At 41.3% G+C, this 15,000-nt stretch overlaps 1 protein-coding gene across 1 annotated transcript in view; it reads right to left on the reverse strand.

Moving 5' to 3' along the window:
* Nucleotides 1–2,863: 2,863 nt before the first annotated feature.
* Nucleotides 2,864–15,000, reverse strand: part of LOC119581071 (probable chitinase 10) — an 82,927-nt gene continuing 70,790 nt past the window's right edge. The window contains 22 exon segments of the mRNA XM_037929385.1: nt 2,864–4,227; nt 4,435–4,560; nt 4,897–5,082; nt 5,775–5,917; nt 6,225–6,360; nt 6,566–6,777; nt 7,205–7,373; nt 7,550–7,762; nt 7,965–8,185; nt 8,656–8,854; nt 9,409–9,534; nt 9,831–10,016; nt 10,206–10,348; nt 10,722–10,857; nt 11,151–11,362; nt 11,733–11,915; nt 12,232–12,556; nt 12,818–12,940; nt 13,273–13,458; nt 13,841–13,983; nt 14,177–14,312; nt 14,968–15,000. The exon segment at nt 14,968–15,000 is cut by the window's right edge and continues 179 nt beyond it. Of these exon segments, the coding sequence (XP_037785313.1) occupies nt 4,066–4,227; nt 4,435–4,560; nt 4,897–5,082; nt 5,775–5,917; nt 6,225–6,360; nt 6,566–6,777; nt 7,205–7,373; nt 7,550–7,762; nt 7,965–8,185; nt 8,656–8,854; nt 9,409–9,534; nt 9,831–10,016; nt 10,206–10,348; nt 10,722–10,857; nt 11,151–11,362; nt 11,733–11,915; nt 12,232–12,556; nt 12,818–12,940; nt 13,273–13,458; nt 13,841–13,983; nt 14,177–14,312; nt 14,968–15,000 (3,699 nt within the window). The 3' untranslated portion in view covers nt 2,864–4,065.

A 15,000-nucleotide genomic window follows, 5' to 3' on the forward strand; every position in this document is an offset into this window, starting at 1 on the left:
TATGATATATATGAATAATAATAATATAACAATACATATAATAATAATTGATATAATAAATGAAATAATGAAAATGGATATATAGTAATAATGATAACATAAGTAACACTGTACTATACACTATCACTATACTATAAAAATAATGATTATAGTAATAACAATGATAACAACAACAACAAAACAAACTAATAATATAATATAATAATAATGTAACAATAATAATGATAATGATAATGATAATGATAATGATAATAAATGGATAATAAAAATAATAATATAATAATAATAATAATAATAATAATAAATAATAATAATAATAATAATAATAATAATAATAATAATGATAAAAATAATAGTAATAAGTCATGGAAATTAGTGGCAACACTGAAGGTACGGATCCTCAAGCAGTGTTTTCCTATGGGACCTGGTCCTTTTGAGCTCTGTAGCACTCTCATAGATTCGAAAGAGACCAGTTATCTCATACACATAATCATAAAAAATACACGAGGTAAATCCAAAAGAGAAAGCACAAATATAATTCACATTGAAAACGGGACCGACTTTCCAGAACGCAGTCATATGAGGAGTTAGATCCGAAGTCAAGATCGAGGTGTTTTTCTTTTCTAAAACCATGGGTACTTGTACTCCGAAAGAGGCCCCCAGGCCACGCCCCAGGCATAGCACGAAGAGAAGGAGATATGCAAATGAAAGTATTCGAAGAAAACGCGATAGTTAAACAATCCAAAGGAACCAAACAACCATGAAAAAAATAAAAACAAAAAAACAAAAACTGTGCCGACCATCATCCTCTTCAAGGGGGTTATCTTGATATTTTGGAGACGTCGCCAAAGAGAAAGAATGATAGAATGATTTATTTTGCTTGATAACTTCAACGCCATTCAAGTAGCAAGACTTGGTTAAAAATGCTTTTTATGGTTATAAAATCGGTTATAAAATAATGATAATAAATTGATAATTTAATGATATATGATATGATATTATACAATAATGGTAACGTAAATGTAAATGTAAATGCAAATGCAAATGCAAAGGCAACTGCGAATGCAAATACTAATGCTAATACTGATGCTAATGCTAATGCTAATGCTAATGCTAATGCTATGTTAATTTTAATATTAATGTTAATGTTATGCCCATGCCCATGTTTATGCTAAATGTTAGATGCTAAATGCTAAAATGCTAAAATGCTAAAATGCTGAAATGCTAAAATGCTAAATAAATGCCAAGTAAATGCTAAATGCTAATAATAGTAATAGCAATAGTGAAGATGATGATGATGATGATGATGATGATGATAATGATGGTAAGAATAAGAATAAGAGTAAGAACAAGAATCATATAATAATAATGATGATAATAATAAAAACAACAATAACAATAATAACTACAATCCCGATAATGATAATGACAACAACTGAATAACAACAGTCATAATGATAATAATGATGGTATTAATATTATTGGTAATAATATTGGTGTTATTGGTAATTATCGTATTAATGATGATGACATCAGTTTTATTCATGCGTTGCTCATGTCTAAGTGTAGAAGAGAATATACATCTTAATCATCTGTGTTCATCTGCTTATTTACATAATATTTAATTCAGTGATTTGATTACATTCATTTCCATTCGATATTTTTTTGTTTTTTCTCTTTTTCCTCCTTTCAGTTTTCCATTTTTTATGTTAATTTTTTTTCCCCTCTAGCCTCTGTCTATTTCTTCTTCGCTATTTTTGTTTTGTCCATTTTTTTTTTATTTCCCATGTTCATTTAATATTCCTTTATTTTCATTTTTGTGTAACTCTCTCTCGTCATTCTCGCTCCTTCACTTACTCTCTCTCTCTCTTCTCTCTCTCTCTCTCTCTCTCTCTCTCTCTCTCTCTCTCTCTCTCTCTCTCTCTCTCATTTCTCTCTTTCTGTCCCATCCGAATCTTTCTTTTCCCTTTCTTTCACTCACTCTCACTGTCTTCTTTCTCTCTCTTCCAATCTTTATTTTCCTCTCATCCGAGGGGCTGTTCGCGCCCCGCCCAGGCGCGAGAAGTTGCAACTGTCGCCTGGAGGTTATTGCTGTGGCTCGGTTCAGCCGAGTCAGCAGCAGCTGACACACGTGAGCAAAATCAAGCAGACAGTATGTCACACCACGAATATGGAATCAAACCAGACTTCAGTAACTTTAGTAACTCTCTTCGTCTTCTCTCTCTCTCTCCCCATTTTCCCCCTCGGTTTCCCTCATTCTCTCTTCTATCTCTTCCCCTTCTCTCTCTCTTTCACCCAATCTTTCTTTTCCCTCTCTTTCGCTCACTCTCTCTGTCTTCTTTCTCTCTCTTCCGATTTTTATTTTCCCTCTCGTTTCCTCTCTCTTTGTCTTCTCTCTCTCGCCCCTTTCTCTCTCTCTCCCCATTTTATCCCTCTCTTTCTCTGTCTTCTGTCTCTTCCCCTTTTCTCTCTCTTTCACCCAATCTTTCTTTTCCCTTTCCCTCACTCTCTCTCCATTTCTCTTCTTCCTCAGTAAAATACATTATACATTTCAATTGCATCATCGTTTCTATATTATCATTCATCATGAGTCATACTGCCATGGTCGTTATAAAGCACAGTGGATTTTCGTCAGTAAATCTATGTTCTTTAGTCCCCTCTCTCACACTCAAACCCACACCCACACCCACCCACCCACCCACACACACAGACACACACACACATACACACACCACACACGCACACACCACACACACGCACGTCTTTCCCCTTGCCTATCCAGCATGTCCATTTACAGAGCAGCGTGTACAATATACCATTGCAGTTCACAATGAAAGCAGAATAGGCGTAATGAAAACGTAAGGGATTTTATTATATTTTACTGATAAATATTAAGAATAGATAATGCCACAAGGCCAGACTCGTGGCCTAATAGGAGGACAATAATAAATCATAGTAATAATAATTAATCATTACAATGCTAATAATAATAATAATAATAATAAGGGATAAAAATAATAACATTGCGCGACACAGCATAGGTTTGGCACTCTGGCAGCAAAGTGTAGATGTGTAGAAAGTAAATACACAAAGATATCAGTAATGATAACAATAATAACAATAAGGAATTCTAAAATCGTGGCAGAAAACACGATCTCATATTCCAATAAATTATCACTGGAGGGGAGGGGGGGAGGCACCAGACAGTGAGAGCCCGACTTTGAAACATCGCGTAGCATTTTTATTTTTTTTTATTTTTTACAGAGTGTTGCGCTCATTCTGATTCTCCTTTTATATTGCACTGCCGAGGCTGACGATCATGTCAACAAGGAGGAGAAAGAAATGGAGAAAGAGAGAAGAGAGGAGGCAAAAGGAAGCGAATGGCGGGAGGAAAGAAGGGCGAGAAGGAGGACGCGGCGAGCGACTCCGATCTCAATTTGAAACGACGTCGCCATTCCCTCTCGTCGCTCAGGTAGCAGAATCATTAGCCTCTCCTGGATGAGCTAACTACAAACCTCAAGGCATAGCAGAGGTCGTCATGCAGAATTCCCTGTATGCCCCTTAGTGATGCACCGGGGGTTGCGGGGTGGGGGAGGGGGAGGGAGGAAGGGTAGGCCCAAGAAGGAAGGGTGTCTCCGATTAGGGACTTGTGAATGCTTATGTATGTATGGTTACTTCTGGTAATTTTTTTTTAAAAGGTCCTTTAGTTACAGACACGTCGGTTGCTAATCTCTTTATCGGTGATGTTTTTTCCGTCTTTTTCCTTTTTTTCAATCTGATATTATAATCAAGGAAACATTGTATTCAGGGTCACCTTGCTCGCCACCATACTATGAAAACTTATAAGGCGCGAGTATACATAACCAACTCATTTAATTTCGACTGATACTCCAAGCATCTCAACAATCCATATGACACAGCAGATAGGCCCTTTATCTAACATCTCGGGTTCCGATAAGGCAGATCAGCATCGGCCGCCACGCACACGATCGAGCGAGAACATTCGTCGAAAGCGGATGTCAGCGTCCCTCCTTCGGGCACGCCTCCCTCCCTCTTTCCTCCTCCTTACATGTTGCACTTAGGATCTGGGTCGGGATGGCTCCTCAGGACTCTGTTGATGGTGCGGAGGAGAGGGTGTGGTTCGCAGCCGCAGCGGTTACTGAAGTCGTCGAGGTCGAGGGCCCAGATCATGCCGCCGCCCAGACCCATCTTCTTGACCCATTCAGACTGGAAAAAGGACACGGGGTTAGTGGGAGGGACTCTTTCGTATGTTCTAGAATAAAGCTTCATTGACTTTATGATTTCGTTACTGATACTTTTTTATTGCTGAATACTAAGGATTTTTTTTCGAGTGATGGGATGTAATGTAAGGCAGGAATGAAACGCAAGAGAGAAATGATTGTGTCACACAGGCGAAGAAAAGGAACATGTTACCTTGTATCTGATCATAGCGATGTCATCGTATCCGAACCACTGATTTCCATTATAGGCATAAGGACCCATTCTGCCTTCGGGATCCTTAACTACGGTGAAGCCACGGTTCAGGACGCGGTCACAGATCTGTCACGAAGAAAAACATCGATGTCAAAATGTTGATATCAAAGTTTAGGGGAATTCACTAACCCGAACTTCATGATGTCAAAATTTAAGAGAATTCCCTCACCGAACTGCACAGATAATAGAATGTGGTTATCATGATTTTATTTGCTTCAAAGATACTAATGAATGAACTAACACCCTTATTATAACAAAGACATCAACAACAACCCACACCAAACAACAGAAACCCTCACAGTTCTTGAAAGACAGATGAACACGAGAGTACACCAGCCACATACAGTGGCCCAAGCAACCACCACGCATACTGATCCCAACGACCATACCAATATACCATACCTCATAGTAAGCCAAGAATCCGCCAGCTCTCGTGAACTCTCCTGCAGTGCCCCGTCCGTACGCCTTCTGGTTGAGTCCGTTGTCGGAAGCCGAGGCCAGGGAGAAGGACTGGCCGTACAGTGGCATGCCCATGATCAGCTTCTTGCGGTCGGCGCCCTTCTCCATCCAGTAGTGGATGGTGAAGTTCTGTTGCGATGGAGCGTTTGATTAGGGTTGTTATCAGGGCTGTTGCTATTATTATCGTGCTTTTTCTGCTTCTTCGTTTTCTTCTTATTATTGTTGTTATTATTATCATTACTATTATAATAATAATAATAATAATAATAATAATAATAATAATAATAATAATAATAATAATAATAATAATTATCATCATTATTGTTATCATTATTATCATCATTATTATTATCATTATCATTACTATTATCATCAGTATCAATATCATTATCATTATTTTTATTATTACTATTATCAATATTATCATTGTCTTATTATTATTATTATTATTATCATTATTTTGATATTCTTATTTCTGTTTCTCTTAGATTATCTTTCCGGTGACTGGTAAAAAAAATCGTTATTACTAACGTAAAAAGAGAAAACAAACAAAAATAAAATCAGGAATCCATATCAAGAAAAAGGAAGAAAGAAAGACAGAAAGAAAGAAATATATGCATATATATATATATATATATATATATATATATATATATATATATATATATATATACATATATATATATATATATATATATATATATATATATATATATATATATATATATATATATATATATATATATATATATATATATATATACATATATATGCACACACAGAAAGACGAAAGACAAAAAAATAATCAATCCAAAACTTACAGAGTTGAAGTATATGTTCTCGTCCTCAGGGTGAAGATACATGGGGGCGACGTGACCTGTCTTCTTGTCCCAGTGACCGTGATAATCGTAGGTCATGACGGCGATCCAGTCCAGGTACCGGTTCAGAGCGGGGACGTCGTAGCCTAAAGGAGGCGTGTGTTATGCGAGTTGTGATTGTTATTATTACTACTATCACCATCATCATTAACATTTCACTGTTATTATCATCACGATTATCATTATCATCATCATACTGATTAATATTACTATCATCATTATCTCTACTACTATTTCGTATCTAGATAACCGTATGTGTTCGTAGAGGTGCTGGTTTTGTGTCTTTTGTGTGTGCGTGCCCGATTATGTGTGCGTTTGTTAACCTGCGTCCATGCATACTGTATGATTTTTTTTTTCATAATGACTTTTTCCATTATTTATTGATATTCTTACCAGCGTCGATGACCTTGTTGCTCGGAGAAACGGCGGCGGAGAGGAGCAGACCATGAGGCTTGAAAGCGTAGTGGAGTTCCTTGATCCATTCGGCAAAAGCAGCTTTGTCAGAGGCAGGTCCCTTCTTGCAGTTCACCTACGAAAGGAATAACGTGATTAGATAATGTGATTGAGTGTGATGAAATAAGCATTCAGATTGGAGGTTTAGCCAGTGCCACTCTGTATGATTGAGGAAAACTTTATATGGTACAGAATGCCTTTAATGATGATTATGGTGATGTCAATCCAGGAAATATGACTTTATGAAAACTCTTTTGTTACTGTTTGAGGCTTTCAATTACCTGCCAGCAGACGGGATATTCCCAATCCAAATCGAGACCGTCGAAGTTGTGTCTCTGGATGAACTCAATAACATGCTCGTTGAACTTCCTACGAGCTTCGGGATTGTTCACTAGGCGACTGTACTTGTCTCCGGCAGAGTCGTTCCAGCCACCGATAGCGATGGTGACCTTGATGCCTCTCGCCCTCAGTGCGGCTACCTTTTCGTAGAACTCTGCGGGGACAAGCGCCACGTTTCAGTATCTATTGGCTCAAGGCTTAGGTGCCGAACTTATTTTCAATGGACAATAATTAAATAAGATATATTTTGTAATACGGCTCAGCCAATAAAAGTAGAAAATAATACTATATATAATATAACAGAATCTTTCAGCATGTGATTCCCCTATCTCTTCGGGTGCTTTGTAAGATATACTTGTATTACATTGTAAGTTTATTGAATACCAACATGAAGGCTGGAACAGAGCCAATTATGACCAAGCATCCAAAAACTAAATTGAATAATAACCTATTGTAACAGATAAAGCTTCAGGCTTGAATAAACTTACGACATTTAAAATGACCTTTTCGTAACAAACTCAAAATTTACATCTGTAGGAACTTGCTAACCGTGGTTTATTCTTTGAAATTAGAGAACTTACTGTTATCATAATCAGCCCAAGTGTCGTGGGGTTTGATAAGAAGCCGAGTGCCGTCCAGAACAGCAAAACCGTATACAATATGAGTGCAGAGGTTGGGATCAATGTCTTCGGGTCTGTATTTGCCGGCGCCTTGTCGATACCAGGCCCAGTTGGTGAAGTAACATACCACCTGTGTTGGTAATACGCGTTTTAGTGTCTTCATTCATTGGCTATATATTTCTTCTTTATTCCCCCCATTTATTCTGAGCATCTAAAAAATAGTTTCCCCTTTCTACTGTATTATATATCCTAAGAAACAAAACGTTACACATCTAGGCGTTTACACAAAATACTTTTGTCTCTCACCTTGTATCCTGTGTCTGGGATGATCGTCTCAATGTGGGTGCTGATGGTGGTGGAGATCGGCTTGGGGGAAGTGGTCGGTCTCGGCCACCAGGGGTTGGACGTGGTGGGGGTGGTGGCGGGGGCAGCGGTGGGCCCGGGTAGGGCGATGGGGGTGGGTGCGGCCGGCGAAGAGCCACTGGTACAACCTGCATTGTCTGGCCAGTCGCAACGGTCCTGTGCAATGATTACGGTATCATTAATATCTTGTTGTTAATGTGATAATACTGTTGTTGTTGCTGCTATTGGTATTATTATTACTACTACTACTACTATCACTACTACCCTATCTTATAATTCAACTTGTGCAAGCGATTTTATCTTTCGATAGGGCCTGCGAGTGACCCAATAGAAAAGCCGACACGTCATCAAGCCCTACCTTGCCGTTCCAGTGCAGTCCAGCGAAGCACCTCCTCTCCTCCAGCTTGCCGAAGACACACTCGAAGTACATGTTGCAGTTGGTCGGATGGGCGCGGCGCTCTCCGACCTGGCACTCTCCTCCGCCGGACGATCCGGGGGCGACCGTGTTAGGCATCGGGGTGCGGGACGTCACCACGGACACGGCGTTCGTGGTGGACTCCACGCGCACGGCAGTTATGCCTGGAGGGGGGAGAGGGGACTTAAAGAGGAGCTTGAGGGGGGGGAGGGTTAAGTAGATGGAACTATCTCTCTGTTTATCGAATTAATTATCCATCTAGTTGTCTGTTTGTTTGTCTATTTGTTCATCTGTCTATATAAGGGTTTATCTATCTATTCATATCTATATAACCATTTTTCTATGTATCTATACTAATTACTCCATCTATCAGGAGGAGGAGGAGGAGGAGGTGGAGGAGGAAAGGAGGAGGAGGAGGAGGAAGAGGAGGAGGAGGAGGAGGAGGAGGAGGAGGAGGAGGAGGAGGAGGAGGAGGAGGAGGAGGAAGAGGAGGAGGAGGTGGAGGAGGGGATAAGAAGAAAAAGAAGTAGAAGCAGAAGAAGAAGAAATAATAATAATGATAATAAATAAAAATAAGATGATGAAGAAGAAGAAACAGGAAGAAGAAACGTAAAGAGAAAACCCCGCAGCGCACCTGGTTTGACAATGCCCATGGTGGGTTGGGCGTTTCCGAGCAAGGGGCACTTCGGCTCCGGCACCGGGATGTTCCTCAGTACGCGGTTGATCGTCCTGAGGAGAGGATGCGGCTCGCAGTCGCAGCGGTTCTTGAAGTCGTCGAGGTCGAGGGCCCAGATCATGCCGCCGCCCAGACCCATTTCCTTGATGTACTCGGACTGTTCGGAGGCGGAGAGACGAATCAGGGTTTAGTGGTCGTTGTGTGGGAAAGGTGGCATCGCTGAGACCGATTGTCTGTTTTCCTTTCCCATTTAGAACAATAAAAAGGTAAGGAAAATATTCGTGAATATTACCGTACACACAGACTTATACATGCATACAATTGAATTTTTTAAAAACTGTGTTGGCCTATTCATGTTCTCATACATACTTCATCCTGGTTGTACATACATGCGCACACATAGACACACACACACACACACACACACACACACACACACACACACACACACACACACACACGCACACGCACACGCACACGCACACGCACACGCACACGCACACGCACACACACATACATAAAGATAAATAGATCAATAGATAGATAGACAAATTACACATTCTCAAGCACAAATTAATCTACGCACGTACACATTTCCACAAATACCACAATAAAACCACCATCTCAGGCCAACACTCGCAAGAAAGAAAGAAAAAAGAAAAAGAAAAAAAAGTAGAGAGAGCGACAAAAAGGAAAAATCCAAGCACGCACCTTGTATCTGATGGTGTGAACGTCATCGAATCCGACCCACTGGTTGCCCTTGTAAGCGTAAGGTCCCATGGTGCCCTCGCTGTCTCGCACGACCGTCCAGCCTCCGCTCCGGATCTTGTAGCAGATCTGGCAACGGGAGGGGGGTTAGGGTTAGCTCTCGTTGGATTGTTCTCTGTGTTGGGCTGTGCTAGTGTGTGTGTTAGTGTGTGTGTTAGTGTGTGTGTGTGTGTGTGTGTTTGATTGGGTGTGGATGTGATATGTCGGTGCTAGATAGACGATTCTTCAAGTATAATATGCAATGCGTTGACGGCAAAATATAAACACGGTTCTGCCTCCTAGCATTTCCATCCTTATGACTATCTAATCTCATGGATTAAATTTACATCTACCATTAGGAAACCATTAGGGCGTATCTCGCTTACCTCATAATATGCCAAGAAGCCGCGGGCTCGAGTGTACTGTCCTGCTTCACCGCCTCCGTAGGACTTCTGAAGGAGGCCGTTGTCCTGGCTGCTGGCGAGGGTGAAGGACTGGCCGTACATGGGCATTCCTAGGACCAGCTTCTTGCGGTCGGCGCCTTTCTCGATCCAGTAGTGAATGGTGTAGTTCTGCAAGAGTCAGGGAGGTTAGCTGCTTGGGGATTGCGAGTGATTTTAGATCTCCTCGAGAGATTTCTCGTTATCGTTAAAAAACAAACATATTCAGGTACATCGTCTCATATCGCGTGTGTAATATCAATTATTCAAGTAGCATTTATGATTTCTCTTGTAGTATAATAATAATATAAAAAAACTCACTGTGTTAAACGCAAGATTCTCGTCTGTGGAGTGAGCATACATGGGGGCGACGTGACCTGTCTTCTTGTCCCATTGACCGTGATAATCGTAGGTCATGACGGCGATCCAGTCCAGGTATTGGCTGAGAACCGGAACGTCGTAACCTGCAGGTGAAATAAGGTGTTAACAAAAGGAAGATCAGAGGCTGCTATCACTGTTATCATCAACAGTATTATTACATTTATTGTTATAATTATTATTAATTATATTAGCATTATCAATCAATGCTATTATCATAATAATAAGAGCTGTTGCTCTCATCATCGCCATTACTATAACTATTATCATTAGTATTATGATAATGACGATGGTAATGATAATAGCAATTATTATCATTATCATTATTACTAGTATTAGTATTATCCTCGTCATAATTAATTTTATGTTCATCATTGTCTATGCCTTGTTCAGAAATAAACACACAGGAATGTACGCCATTCAAAAAATGTTACTTCAAAAGCAAAAAGAGATCTTTACCGGCGTCGATGACCTTGTTGCTCGGAGACACGGCAGCAGAGAGCAAGAGCCCGAGAGGTTCGAACGCGACCTTGAGCTCCCTCACCCACGCGGAGAACGCGTCCTTGTCGGAGGCGGGGCCCTTGTTGCAGTTCACCTGTGAGACGTCAGCGAATGCAATCATTGTCGATTTATATTGTGTTGGCAGGGAGACATAGGTAAAAAGTTTTTTCTTTCTTTCTTTCTTCTATTTGTGTAAACTCTTTTTTTGTTTTTTGTTTGGAAACTATTAGAGAGAGCGTTTCATATTTTTTTCTTACGTAATCATTGATGCCGATTAATCATCATATCATAAGTGTCTTTCACATCCTTATTCACCCTTATTCTTTCACATCCTTATCGACTTATTCACCCGCTTGCATAACTAAGCGAACACCCCTTTTCCTTTACCTGCCAGCAGACGGGGTACTCCCAGTCGAGATCCAGACCATCGAAGTTATTCTGCTGAATGAACGTAATCACGTGCTCAGTGAACTTAGCCCGAGCGGTTGGGTTGTTCACAAGACGACTGTACTTATTGCCTGCAGAGTCGTTCCAGCCTCCGATAGCCACCAGGACCTTGACGCCCTTGGCCCTGAGAGCTGTCACGCGCTCGTAGAACTCTGAAAAGGGGCGTCGAGGATGATTACAAAAGTGGAAGTTTCTTTTTATGTGTCGCTTTCAGATTTTGTGTTCGGATTTGTCTTTTTTTTTAAGACAGTTATTAACTGGGATATATCATGAACTAGGTTATTAGATAAGTAGACACAGTTACTAATTGGAATGGTTTATGAATTGAATGCACATATGAATAGATAAATAATCAATTATAGAACATCTAAAAGTAAATAAGTGAAGAGATAAATAAATAAATAAACAAAAAAATAAGAAACTGTTAGACATCTTAAAATCAATAATGATACAGACAAATAAATAGACAAACAAGTAACGGTAGAATATCTAAAATACAAAACAGACTTAGCATGTACTCACTATTGTCAAAATCTGCCCATGTGTCGTGGGGTTTGATCATGAGGTTGTTGCCGTTGAGAACCGCGAAGCCGTAGACGATGTGGGTGCAAAGGGAGGCGTCGATGTCGTCAGGCGTGTACTTTCCTTCTCCGGGTCGGTACCAGGCCCAGTTGGTGAAGTAGCAGACCACCTTGTACCCGGAGCCTGAGGTTTTAAGGTGGGGTTCTTTTATAGGTTTCTGGTTAATGAGACTGTTGTGTCTTTTTTTTTTAATATCTTTCTCTTTTGGGGAGAGAAGAGGATGTGATGTGATGTTGTTATGGAGTGTTTGATAGAAAGTCTAGCCGTTCTAGTGTTTATCGTGTATGAATGTTCTTCGTGCCTGGCTGTCATGCACGACTCAAATACATTATATATATTTGCTTAAGATAAGGAGAAATGAAGTGATATCAGTTTTATACCTTTGAACGTCCCTTCCATTCTACAGTGCACAGAATTCGAGAGACAGACAGGTACTCACCGCTTGGCTGCAAACTTTCAGGCTGAGTCACGATAGGAGCTGTGCTCTTCGGGGTCGAGGAGCTTGGTAGTGGTTCTGGCTGTGGCTCTTGCACCGGGTATGGCTGTGGCTCTGGCACTGGTTCTGGCACTGGCTCTGGCACTGGCACTGGCGATGGTACAGGCCCTGTGACTGAGGCATCGCCAGCTCCTTTGGGCGGGCCCAGCACTGCTTTGATGGTGTTCATGAGCGGGTGAGCGCCCTGTCCGCAGCGGTTCCTGAAGTCGTCGAGGTCGAGGGCCCAGACCATGCCGCCCGCAAGACCCATTTTGCGGATGTATTGCGACTGTAAGGAAGAGGAGCCGTCCATTAGTTTAAAAAACTTGTGAATCTGTGTTTTACCCTCGTTTAAAAGAGGACAAGCTGTTAATTAAAGACTTTGATGCTTATTTCACTCGCGACACAGCGGAAAAGAGGATGGACTCACTGGAAATTCCAAATACAGTCGATCCTTTTTATACAAGAGAAGGTAGAGAGCCAGCATCGTGTTTTCAAATGACTGCTTTATTACGATATTTACTTATTCCTAGTATTTCTATTTATTTACCTTCCTCCTAATAGTTTCCACATCGTCGAAAGATACCCATTGGTTTCCAGAGTAGGCGTAAGGACCCATTCTTCCCTCAGGATCCGTCACGACAGTCCAACCTTGCTGAATGAAGTGACAAATCTGCAAGGAAAATTAAACCACAAGTGTTACCAGAATGAAACAGTATCAACGTTCTAACGAAGAGAAAACGGGGTGTGTATTTCTTCAATTACTTTTGACTTTTTTTTTACACATTACTATGTTTTGAGATGCCTGCAAGCTTACGGGAGATTCATCGTGTATGTGTATATCATTTTGTAAAATACTTGCATACTCTGATATTAACAATACACCTGCACATACCATTGCACCTAAACACACAAACCTACACCTCCCCCACCCCTGCTCCCGCTCGACACACTCACACACTCCCTCATCCTCACCTCTCATCCCCATTCAGCACAAATCCTCACCTCATAATAGGCCAGGAAGCCTCGCGCCCTCGTGAACTGTCCCGCTTGCCCTCCGCTCCTCGCCGGGGAGTTCAGGCCGGTGTTCGTGGGGTCGTTGATGGAGAAGGACTGGCCGTACAGAGGCATTCCGAGGACCAGCTTGTTCTTGGCGGCGCCCTTCTCGATCCAGTAGCGGATGGCGTAGTCCTGTGGGGGTGTTGGAGGGTAAGTAGCTTTTCTCACTATTTATTCGGCTTTATTTTTTTCATATTTTGTTGTAATGTATAAACTTTTATGATTGTTTTCTACGCTTAGCATCTAGTTTCCTGAAGCAAAAACGATCTCTAAAGAAAGGTGTTCTATATGGAGAAATGTGTTTTTTTGTTGTTAATTTTCTTGTGGGATTGTTAGTTTGTATTAGCTTTTATGACTGACATTTTTTATTATAATTTTATCTAGTTACGTGAAGAGAATTCTTTTTTTTAATGATGTTAAGTTTTGTTATATTTTTTTTCTTCTTTTCTGTTCATCCATTTCTCTTTCATCTTCTTTTTCATCTAACTCGTTTAAAACCACGACGACCACGTACCATGTTGAAATAGTCGTAGTCGTCTTCGGGATGGTGGTACATAGGAGCAACGTGACCTGTCTTCTTGTCCCAGTGTCCGTGGAAATCGTAGGTCATGACGGCGATCCAGTCCATGTACTGACTCAGGGTGGGGACGTCGTAGCCTAAAGGAGGAGAGTGAGAGAAGGGGACGTTGATTCATTTGCTCTAATAGGCATGGGTATATACGTGCATATACACACACGCAAACACACACACACACACACACACACACACACACACACACACACACATACACACACACATATACATATATAATCTTAAACTCTTTCTCCAGACAGGGAGACGGAACCTCACCTGCGTCGATGACCTTCTTGCTGGGCGACACGGCAGCCGAGAGAAGGAGACCGTGAGGCTTGAAGGCGGCGCTGAGTTCCTTGACCCACATGGCGAAGGCTTGCTTGTCGGAGGGCGGCCCCTTCTTGCAGTCAACCTGGGGGGAGGGGAGACAGGGGTGAGTGGGATGGCATGGGAGGGGGAGAGTGGGGGCAGAGTGGGATAGGGGTCGGGAGGGAAATGAGTGGGGGAAGTGAGACGGAAGGTGAGTGTGGTAGAGAGAAGCGGTGGGGTGGGTGGGAGACAGTGGGATATCTCAGACACGACTACAGCTGCTAATGATAATTGTGATGGTGTCAATGATGATAACTACTAGCGCCTGCTACTATTTGTGATAATAATAGTGGTAGTTGTGGTAATATTAAAACAAAAAGGGAAATAATGCTACTACTACTAATAGAGAGAGAGAGAGAGAGAGAGAGAGAGAGAGAGAGAGAGAGAGAGAGAGAGAAGAGAGAGATAGAGATAGAGATAGAGATAGAGATAGAGATAGAGATAGAGATAGAGATAGAGATAGAGATAGAGATAGAGATAGAGATAGAGATAGAGATAGAGATAGAGATAGAGATAGATAGATAGAGAGAGAGACAGAGATAAAAACAGAGACAGAAACAGAAACAGTAACAGAAACACAGACAGACAGATAGACACACAGATAGAGAGAAAGTAAAGAAAACAGGAAGAAAACAAAAGATCAGGGCCCACAGAACTCAAGCCAGGGCCCACGGCAACCGAGAGCGAGCGCCGCCCACCTGCCAGCAGACGGGGTACTCCCAGTCGAGATC

Source organism: Penaeus monodon, chromosome 14 (genome assembly GCF_015228065.2).
Source record: "Penaeus monodon isolate SGIC_2016 chromosome 14, NSTDA_Pmon_1, whole genome shotgun sequence".
Classification (NCBI taxonomy): domain Eukaryota; kingdom Metazoa; phylum Arthropoda; class Malacostraca; order Decapoda; family Penaeidae; genus Penaeus; species Penaeus monodon.